This window comes from Epinephelus moara, chromosome 16 (genome assembly GCF_006386435.1).
Source record: "Epinephelus moara isolate mb chromosome 16, YSFRI_EMoa_1.0, whole genome shotgun sequence".
In the NCBI taxonomy this organism is placed as follows: domain Eukaryota; kingdom Metazoa; phylum Chordata; class Actinopteri; order Perciformes; family Serranidae; genus Epinephelus; species Epinephelus moara.
This window is the reverse complement of record NC_065521.1, coordinates 24,616,798-24,628,235: the sequence shown is the minus strand read 5'-3', so window position 1 is coordinate 24,628,235 and position 11,438 is coordinate 24,616,798. Positions and strand designations below refer to the sequence as shown.

The 11,438-nt window shown below is 39.5% G+C and overlaps 1 protein-coding gene across 5 annotated transcripts in view; it reads right to left on the bottom strand.

Moving 5' to 3' along the window:
- Positions 1-361: 361 nt before the first annotated feature.
- The window catches only part of dtx3 (deltex E3 ubiquitin ligase 3), a 17,147-nt gene continuing 6,070 nt past the window's right edge, over positions 362-11,438 (bottom strand). The window contains exons 1-5 of one of the 5 annotated variants that reach the window (XM_050064350.1): positions 6,601-7,084; positions 6,368-6,408; positions 5,028-5,830; positions 2,563-2,780; positions 362-2,329 (exon numbers count right to left, since the gene is read on the bottom strand). In XM_050064350.1, the coding sequence (XP_049920307.1) occupies positions 2,254-2,329; positions 2,563-2,780; positions 5,028-5,830; positions 6,368-6,380 (1,110 nt within the window). In that variant the 5' untranslated portion in view covers positions 6,381-6,408; positions 6,601-7,084 and the 3' untranslated portion in view covers positions 362-2,253. Of the gene's footprint in view, positions 2,330-2,562; positions 2,781-5,027; positions 5,831-6,367; positions 7,085-11,438 lie in introns of those variants that run through there. The other 4 variants (XM_050064348.1, XM_050064351.1, XM_050064349.1 and 1 more) reach the window with 4 other exon arrangements.

The window sequence follows — 11,438 nt, the reverse complement described above, 5'->3', positions numbered from 1 at the left end:
GGAAATGTGGGGAGCTGATTCACTGGAAAGTTGATCCATTGACATTCATGACTAGACTTCAAACCTTAAATATAGATGAATATAATTGCCCATTTGTGAAGGTAGTGATCCTACTAAATAAAGTTCAATGTACACGGTAAGGTATTTTCTAACAGTGCTCACTCCAGTCATGATCCACTAGATGGCACACAGTGCATTAGCAGAGTTCATCATGTTGACTCAAGAATCTTTGATATTACAGAGCAGCTCAGGTCAAATCTCCATTAGAGGCGACAACCCCGACTCACTCCAAATGGACACAAGTTTGATATTCTTGTGATGCACCTGGTTTATTTGGGGCCTACATTGAATATCCAACACAAACCCAAACATAACTTTTTATTCAAGTATTAAAATGTAAAGCACATTATTCTGAATATCAACAAAGTACGAATCAACACAATTAGAAAAGCGAAACTCAAACTTTTCCTTAACAATCAATTTGTAATATGTGTAATCTCTCCGACGGTCCGTTCTCCTGGCTCCTCCTCGGTCGTGTAATGCATAGAAATGTTTGCACAGTAGCTTTAGTGAACTACAATCCTGTGTCCCAAAAATATTTAAGTTGGTCCCTTAACTAAAATACAAAGGGGATGAAAACATAATAAAAAGGGTATTTGATGTATGGATCTGACCAGTCAAATTAATGACAAATGTACCACTAGCCAAGCAGGTTACTGCACTTAGCAAAGCACTTTCACACATACAGCTTTATCAGTCTGAGGGGTTTTTCAGCATTTGGAGTACAAGAATGTTTATGGAGGAGCAGCTAATTTAATACACATTAGTATACATATTTCCATGAACTGTGTAGTAGTTGTACTTAAAGCCAGATAGTATCGCTACAAACATAATGCTGTTTACCTATCAAATAACACCGAAATACGCCCGAACTGCTTACCATTCATTAGTAACATCATGCTTGAATTTTATCAAAAGAGAATATAAGAAAGGCACAACAAAATGAGATCAATACCCCACCCTAAATCAGATCAAGTGTTCCCACAACATTTTCTTTTGTTTTTTTAAACTGTGTATGGTAGATTTTCTATTTAGAGAAACAAATTTACAACAGTTCCCTCATTTGAAATGAGAACGTGAGCAGGCAAATCTCCCAGTTCGACAGGGACGGAGGCATAGATATTTAAAGAGCGTTTGTGCCTTTGATTTGGTTTAAGTGGTCTATATGCCCTTTATATTTGACATCGTCATAAATCTGGTAATTAGATGAGCTCACTGCCAACAACTGAGGTAATGGGCTCAACACCTGGGAGACATCTTGAAATAACAGGAGTGACCGATGGCAAAAAACCCCAAGGGAAAGTCCTAATGCGTGTAAAAAAAAAATAAAAAATAAAAAAAGTGCAGCAATGAGACATAGTTGAACATTCTTCCTCTTTAAGTAAAACATGGAGGGAAAAATGACGATCACACGCAAATGAAGAGTTCCAAGCAATTGACATCAACTTGTAGCCACCGAGCTAAGAGCTGATAGCTGCACGAACCTGTTTGCTCCGAGCGCTCTTCCACACAGAGGAAGCAAAAACAATGACTTCACTGAAAACAAAAAAAAACTCTCTTACAAAAGTGCCTGTAAGTGCTTTAGATTGCAATAACTTCTGAAAATGAATTCGTTCTATTGAAGCAGTGCTATTCTGCCATATAACCCAAGTACTATCCTTACAACAGGTAATTAGTAACAACTTAGAGACTTACTTCAACATTTCTGAGGAGATAAAACCAAGAATGTGTGCTTGTAAGAAAAAAAGTGATCCCCAGAGTAGAAATAAACATTAATTTAACATAAACTATCTTTATAACATTTAACTTAGATTTCCTAAATAATATGTAAGTACCATGAAGTGCAACACGCCACGGTGCTCTTAAAGAAATGCACCAGATATGGGCCCTGTTGCCAACAGTGACAGGTAGAGGATTGTGTAATACAAGAATGCACTGCACTCAGAGTATCTTCTTCCACATGTAACACTGGGTTAAGCTGAACTATGGAGGAAAAAGGAACAAACAGAGGAACAAGTAGTGGAGTGATGTGCGCTCGGCTGCAGCATTAGACGCCTGTCTGCTGAGGGCCTCATCTTCAGCCATCCTTTAAGGGACGGGCAGTCTCAGAGCACAACCTGGAGCCGAGTCACGTCCACCTCAAGGACACTCGGAAAAGTCCTACAAAGTCTTGGAAGAGTCATTTTCATGCTGTCAGTCTGCCGTGATGCCTTTCTCTCTGAGCTCCTCTGTCACTCGCACCAGGTAAGTGGGGTCTGGGTAGCCAAAACTGTCAGGAGAAATAAAAAAGCCATCACAGCATCAGTATGAGCTCACGCAGCAATAGTGCCATCAAGCCAAGGACATCAACTGAAAGCATTTCCTTGTCAGGAACTTGAATTACATCTGTCAGTCTTTACTGAGCCCTTTCCACAGACACCACACCTGTTAGGGAGGCTGTTGAGGCTATGACCAAATCAAATTTCAATGGCCGTTTGCTTCCAGCTAAAAGGCCATACATACCAGCGGGGCCCGCCCCATATTGAGGTCTTGTGGTGAATGTCATTCCAGGTGATGACATTTTGCATGCCCGTAGTCATGGAGGTACCGATGGTGAAGATAAGGCGCTGTTCAAATGCCCGGCGCAGCAGGCCCAGCACACGGTTCCCCTCAGGGCTGTCAGGGAGGTAGGCCACACGGTCCGTTCCTGGGTACCGAACACCTGGGTTTGGGTGTTCTGGCTGTTAAACAGAAGATCAGATTAAAGGGGCATTAATGGCTTAATAACATTTGTGTCTGTCTTCTAGAGTCTGGAACTCTTTGCTCCTACAGCGACTGTGTTACCCATGTCATGTCTTGTATTTTTAACTGCGTCTGCTGCATGTTTTCGTGAGTAGCATGTTTGCAAGTGGGTTTTTTGTTTATTCATTAAGTGTCTCGTGACATGTCTGGTTTTATGCAGCAGTTCCTTCAATGCAAAACAATTCATCTAATTCATGGGAAAGAGGAACTGCACTGATTTTAACAGATGAAGGTCAGTTTACAAAACTTCTCAGGGGAATTCCTACTCAGACTGTTACAAGCCTTATGACGTCTCCTTGGGAAAGAGTGTTGTAAAGTCTGAGAAAAAATGTTGACATAATCAGAGGTTATCTCACCCTGGACGATGAATTTACAACAGAAGGCCTGTGTTACATCCCAGAGCCTGTGTTATAAAGTGGAGTCATGGAAATAAAGGCATTTACCACAGAAAAGATACCACTGGTTCCTCGTATTACGGGATGTGTAAGATCAAAAGAATGGACAAGAAAGTCCAGTCAGATGCAATATTCAGATGCAATATTAAAGGAAGCACATGCACGCATACGTGGGTGGATACACAGCTCTTCCAATGGTGTCATACTATGCCACTGATTAACAAGTGCCAGTGATGTGCCAAGATATGCTGCAATGTGCCAGTGAAGGCAGGGGAGACGAACACTGCAAACGAGTAGTAAACACGGATGTAAACAACACAGGATTTAAAATACCTTCAAAGAGTCAGCTTTGCAAATATTTCATGAGGAAGAAAATGCGCTCTACATATTTGTTAGACCTCAAGGAAACAAACAGGCATTTTGATGAGTACTGAATGTGGATGTGTACAGGGAAACTCCACAGGGCCATTTTGCGTCACCTGAGTACACATGTAAGGTAAAAGTCCCTTTGACGCAACACCAAGCTTCGTTAAAGTGCCAATCCTTAATTTTTACCAGTTCAGTTCAGTTCTTGCCAACTCAGGGCAAGTCAGGTTTAAGACTTTTTTTAAAATGTCAACTGGAATGAAATTCAAGCTCAATTTTACAATAATTAAAACCATGACCTATTATTAATCTCTCATGGTTAGGGACAATTTATTCAGTTGTTTAGTGTATCATAAAACATGACATCTTCATTTTGCTGTGGAGACGAGGGTTGAACAGAAGTGGTAAACACCTGAAGTTTGATGGGGAGTTTCCTGGTGATTTTATGATTCTCGCTATGTGTGTGGGATTCCACTGCCTTGATTCCCATTGTGCTGAGTTTGAAAAAATGTGTTGTAGAAAATACACCAAGCCTTGTACTGCTTTCAGTCATGCCACAAAATCTTGGCCAAATAGCCACTTCTCATTGAATCTGTCCTTCCCCATGTCATCTAGGGAACAGTGACAGCTAGCTAACAGACAGTGGATCCTCTGCTCTGAGCATCGTGGCCAGAAACAAAACATGTCTTGCTGGCTCCACAGTACTGATCTGTGTGACATTACTACGAAAGACATTTGGTAATTTATTAAAAAAAATATAGATGTTATCAGCTATTTAAATCTTTTCACAATGCAATGTCAGAAAAAGAGAGATTCATAAAATCCTACTTCCCATGTTGAAGATTGATTTAAGAGATTTTAAAAACAGTTGAGGCCTTATTTTTAGATTAATTAATTCAATACCTTTTAAGTCTTTTTAAGGAATGGAAAAAAGGTTACATTTTGTTTTTGCCAACTCATACTTGCAAATACAGAGCTGTTAATAAATTCAAAAGTGACAGCTAGTTCAGATCCTGAGTTTTGAGTTTTGGTGGTGAGATGACTATGTTGCTTACACTGGATCAGTGATTGTACCTTTAATTTAATGTATTTCTTTCTGAAACTGGATGTAAGTTGCTGTATGTAACACAAGTGCAGGTAAAGATTATAAAACAAGATATCAGTCATAAAAAGGAAGCAAAGCAGTCAAGCAAAGGGGCTGGATTATTTAAAAAGATCTCATGGTTTCATGTAAAATTAGTGACACAGGTGCTTTGACTAAAGACATAAAATCAATTAACTATTAAATTCTAATACCTAGTGTTTGATGAGTTGTATTATTTAAACAAAACAAATAACTAATCACACCCATAGATGATTATTAAAACTAACAGTTATTCCAGGAACAATGAGACGAGCATGAGCACATGCTCTTGGTCTACTCACCGCCTGTAGGCCAGGAGGGAAGCTGTAAATGATGCAGATACATCCAAATCCTTCGTGGCCAGGAAGCTCCAGATCAGGATCTCGCTCTACGATCATCGTACCATTAGCAGGCTGGTTCCCAATCAACTGGCCGTACACTAGCCGACACACAGGACACGCTTTCTTCACCTTAAATGCTTGATCCAGGCAGGAGCGACAGAATGAATGGCCACATCTCTCCAAGGTAGTCTTCTCCACTATGTCCCCCATGCAGATTGAACAAGTGCTGTTGTCCTCTGCCTCGCTGTGGGAAGCCAAGCTAGAGTCCAGGTCCTTCCTCTGGGCTGCCTCGTGGAGCATGGCGCAGGCCTCCTCATCAGCAGGCTTCCTGAACCTCTGCTGCTGTCTCTGGGAGCGCCGAGGCTGGGGAGGCGGAGGCTGAAGCAGGCTCCCCTCTCCGTTCGGCTCCAGGACTCCCACGCAGGGCAGCAGAGCCCTCTTCCTCTTGGATCCCCCGTCCTGTTTGCTCATTTCTTTGCGGGCACAGCGGCATAAGTCAATGAAGGCTTTTCGTGTCTCGCTGGAGATGGCTCCATCCATCACACCGGCCCCACCGTTCCTGGAGCCTTCCACCGGCTGCAGCCTCACGGCGCAGCAGCCCCCTCTCTCCCCTCGCCTAATGATACCAGCGCTCATCCCCTGCTTGTGCTGGAAGTCAATGAGCCAGGGCCGCCCAGCTGCAGCCAGGTAATCCCACACCGCCTGTGAAACCAGCACCTCATCACTGCCCTGGCCAGCACGCACACTCATCTCATCAGAGGAAACTGCATGGAGAAGAACATCAGCACATTACTGTATGAACAAATTATGTTTAAACACAATTTGCACTGCTGTGATTGTAAATCCAGTTATAGAAGTTGCTCCCTTAGGCTATGCACTAGCCTTTTTTGCTATTCTCAAATGCATTGTGGGGAGTGATGCTATATGTTGCTCAGACATGGCTACAGGAGTGTTATTGTTCCTGCTGGCTGTGGTGGCTTTACTGTTGTGTCTACGTGGCCTTATAGCTCTGGTAATGCACATGAAAAGCAACACCATGTGTATATTTAGGTGGTTTTGTTTGCAGTGTAGCCTATCTGTGCATGACTGAGTAAATGTAATCTCTCTACACGGGCAGCTATTCGCAGAGACTGCACCAAGTCAGAGCAACACACAACAGGCAGCAGGAGGACGTATCAGCTGTTCAGAGATTCAGACTGTAAACAAAGGAAACTAAAGCCCGTCATACGCTGAGAACATGAAAGCCTGCGGACAGAGACATGCAAACACAAGAGTGACACTTGTTCAGGTTGAAAGGTTACCTTGTGATCCCATAAATCCCTTCAATAGTGAATAAAGCGTCCTGTTGAACAGAAAAAGAGAGGAAGAAAAACTGAAGGACTGGAACAAACGTTATCACAGCTGCTCGCCGATATTGTGACTGAGCCATTCTCCGCAGGAGCAAGGGAAATTCATTTCGCAACATTAGCTTAGCCTGTGATACATTTGGCGTCAACATTTAGCTAAGTGCTTTTCCCCCCGATTACTTCAGTACCTCACCCTTTGCCGTAGCTCGTCGCTGCCTGTCAGGGAGGTTTCTGGCTGGATTAAAGAGCACAGTGCTCCATCAGAGGAGGCCTTTATTTCTGACGTGCCGCTGCAGTTTATCCGCGGATAATTAGTCTTTTGTAGTCAAGACATGATATCCAAACGTATTCCCAGCTCATATCTCTTTAGCTTTTCAGCAGCCCCTTCCTGCTGTGGCAAACGCTATCCAAATCCTGCACCTCGTCCCCAGTCTCGCCTGTGTTTGCCTTCCTCGTACGTCCTTGGGCTAGGCGTAACACACAGTAAATAGCATTTGTAGTTACTCTTCTTATCTGGCTCCGGCCACGCTAACTGTGTGACAGCTTTCTGTCGGCAGATAATTTGTTATTTCTTCTCATTGTGAGTCGGTGTGTCCGCTGTCAGACCGCGTCCTCCCTGTTGACTGTGCAGGAGCAAACATACCCATTAATAAGGGGACTGGGACCTACGGGAAAGTGTGACCAGGAAGTTCGTCACTGAGCTGACACGATTGGCTGACAAATGGTGGTTTGTGTTTTATTTTTTTTCCATGTTGGGAGTGAATCATACTTTTGTCGTGATTAACAGCTTTAATGATAAAGCAACGCTCTGTACACGCTAAGTACACACTAGAGTCCAGCCTACGCGCCATCCAGGGAATACCCACTCANATATATATATATACATACATATATATATATATATATATATAGATGTGTGTGTGTGGGGGTGTGTGGGTGTGTGTGTGTGTGTGTATGTATACAAAAACAACATAAACAAGAGACATATGTATCTATAAAAAATAATAGATACATATATTTATGTCTGTAAAAAGAGACACACACACAAACATATATATGTCTCTCTTTTTAGACACAAATATATGTATCTCCTTTTTATTTGTATATATATTTATAGACATAAACATATGTATCTATTATATATGTCTCTTTTTATAGACACATAAATATATGTATCTCCTTTATACATATATATATATATATATATTTTAAAGACACATAACTATATGCATCCATTATTCAATTATATATACATATATAGACAAATAAAAGGAGATACATATGTGCATGTGTATGTGTGTGTGTGTGTGTGTGTGTGTGTGTGTACAAAAACAACATAAACAAGAGACATATATATGTATCTATAAAAAATAATAGATACATATATTTATGTGATGTATCTATAAAAAATAATAGATACATATATTTATGTGTCTGTAAAAAGAGACACACACACATATGTCTCTCTTTTTAGACACAAATATATGTATCTCCTTTATATATATATTTTTTTTAAAGACACATAACTATATGCATCCATTATTCAATTATATATACATATATAGACAAATAAAAGGAGATACATATGTGCATGTGTATGTGTGTGTGTGTGTGTGTGTGTGTGTGTGTGTGTGTGTGTGTGTGTGTGTGTACAAAAACAACATAAACAAGAGACATATATATGTATCTATAAAAAATAATAGATACATATATTTATGTGTCTGTAAAAAGAGACACACACACATATATGTCTCTCTTTTTAGACACAAATATATGTATCTCCTTTATATATATATATTTTTTAAAGACACATAACTATATGCATCCATTATTCATTTATATATACATATATAGACAAATAAAAGGAGATACATATATACATTTGTATCTATTAAGAGACATATATATATACATATATATATATATATATATATTTGTAGGTACATATATGTATCTATAAATAAATAATAGTTACATATATTTATGTTTATGTACTATTTATGTATTTATATATAGAGAATGACATACATACTAGGTAGAGAGAGACAGAGACAGAGAGAGGGACAGACAATATCATTTAGGGCTTTTGTGACTTCTGTTTCTTAGCTAAGCAGGGATCTCCAGAGGAAGTCAAACAACGGTTATCTCTGCACAATGCAATGAAACACAGCTGATTGAATATCAGCAAACTTTCCCTGCTTCCCTTCACTGGTTCCTGTGCAGCAGGGTCAGTGTTTTTTCCAGTGTTGTAATCATTAAAAAGCAAAAGCAGCATGTGTGTACATTCAGTAGGCTATATCTTCAGTAGCTAGCTAGCTAACACTACACTTTTCAGGGTTTGATTTTAGTTTGGGAACAGGGAAGAAACGTATATATTTTTTTAACCTCTCCAGGTAACGAGTATCATTAATACACAACGTGCCCCAGGCACAACATTTAGCTCCAAATCCACAAAACCAGCCTGAAAATGAAGGAAATCTGATATAATTGACCAGTCTGCGTCTGGTGGGGCGGACTTAGCAAAGGGTCAGTTTCCTGTTGCAATTAATAAAGTACCATGCCTATCCATAATTACTTAAAGGAGCATTGTGTAGAATTTAGTGTCATCTGCTAACTACAGTGGCTGATGCGAAAACACAAATGGCCCAACCTAGAGCCAGTGTTTGGTTTGTCCATCCTGGGCTACTGTAGACAAATGGTAACATGGCAGACTCCATGGAAGAGGCACCACTCGCTTTGTAGATAAAGTCATTCTAAGGTAACGGAAACACAATAATTCTTATTTTTGGGGTCACTTTACCCTAAAAAAACCTTCAATTAATCTGTTGATTATTTTCTTGATTAATCGATCAGTTGTTTGGTCTTAAAAATGTCAGAAAATGTTGAAAAATGTAAATCAGCATTTCCCAAAGCCCAAGATGATGTCTTCAAATGTTTTCTTTGTTCACAACCCGAATCTACTCAGTTAACTGTCATAGAGGAGTAAGGAAACCTGAAGATATTCACATTTAAGAAGCTGGAATCAGAGAATTTTGACTTTTTTTTCTTTAAAAATTACTCAGACTGATTCATCATTTGTCTTATGTCAGCTATTAATTATCAATTTGTTGTTTAATTGTTGCAGCTCTACAGTGGTGTCCCATTTTCTTTGACCAACAACCAGGAAAACCTAAAAAGCACTCAGTGTGGAGAGAAACCCAGACAAGCAGCCAGGATAATACATTTGAGATGCTGTAACCAACATATTGGGCAACAACAGAATTTTTCCAGTCGTTTCGCAATTCAGGTTGTTGTTTTGGTGCTCTCAGCTATGAAATCTCATAATTGAGAGCTGGCTGCAAAACAGAATTGCATTCACAAGTTTACTTCTGACTGAGAAAGTCATTCCAGGAAATCTTCAATCAATCAGTACTGTCTACTCCATCTCCATATTATTGAAATAAGCGCATAATTATTACTATTATTATAGTAGTAGTAGTAGTAGTAGTAGTAGTAGTAGCAGTGGCAGTAACAGTAGTCGTAGTAGCAATATATATATATACATATATACACCTCTACATGTACACCTGAATTAGTGGCTGCATCAAGTGAGCTCATATGATAGGACACGTGTTCTCTGTCTAAAAGTGATTCACTGAACAGATCTACTAAAGCAATATATCTCTTAATAATGACTTCACATCAATGTGTCTAATAACCCACAAATGAATGATAGTGACAACTCTCAAAGTAATTCTTGAGCCTGATTCATATGAACCTCTGTGATGAATAAGCCATTATTAATGCTGTAGAGTGCAGCGCATTTTTATTATTCTTGTTTTAAATTTCAATAGAAAAAGAAATTCAAAGGGTTGATAAGTTTTTCTGTTCTCTTTAGAAAACATTGCTGACACAGGGGCTTTAGAGAATGTAGGAACCCCTCTCAGTCTGCAGCAAGTACAAAATGTACCAGCAAAGCTTTCACTGAGGCCCTGCTACAATCTGTCTCCCCTTCTATTTTGGTTTTTGGTTAGATTCAGGAGGTGACAGTTGGCCCTGGCTGTCAAGGCCCATAGACGTTGGATCACTCTGCTGGAGGAGCTGAGGCCAGCAGCATCACACCATATATTTCACATCATTCCTCAACAAAACATTTCATACACTGTGTCTTCATTTCCGCGTAATAAGACCTGGCATTTATCTAAATTTATAGTTGGCCCAAGTCAGCATTAGCTAATATCTAAACGTAATTTATTGTTATCTGAGTCATTTTTAAGGTTACTATGTCTTTTGCCTTTCTTCTACTGACAGCACTACACATTAAAACATTTCAAATACTCATCTATTTCATTGTAGCCATAGCCATAAATCATAAAACATATTTAACATGTGCTATTATATTGATGTTGGAGAATTATATCTCTATCCACAGACGACTTTCCTAAGCTGCAGATCGGAACACAGGACACGTCATCATGTGACACTTTTTGGAGTGAGTCCATTAAAACCGATTTAGTTTCTGACTGTAGGCTCATTGATTTCTTTTTTTAGATATTACGTCAAATGAGTGTTACATAAATGTAGGACATCCAGCTGTGAATCAGAAAATTTAGTCATATGCCAGTAAAGCCCCTCCCCCCTCCCCCGGTGGCTGTGGTCATACTCTCAAGTCACAGGGGTTTCTCTATTTCATTTTTCTCTGTATATAGAAAAAATGATTTGTGTCTGGTTGACATAATCACTTCACAAATAAAATCTTGTAAAATAAAGAGTTGCAAAGTCTTGTAGAAATAAAATATGTAATATCTATTTCAGAGTGGTTATTCAAATCATGTAATTGTATTTTTTAGTAATTAATAAATTAGCATGTGTTTTATTTTGTGATAATTCCTTGTTCTTACGAATACTAGGGATGCACCAAAATGAAAATTTGTGGCCGAAGCCGAAGCCGAATATTATTAAACGCTTGGCCGAATACCGAGTACCGAATACCGAATATCATTGTTTAGTTTTTCATTCGTTTTTGCAGATGAACCCCTCCAGATTA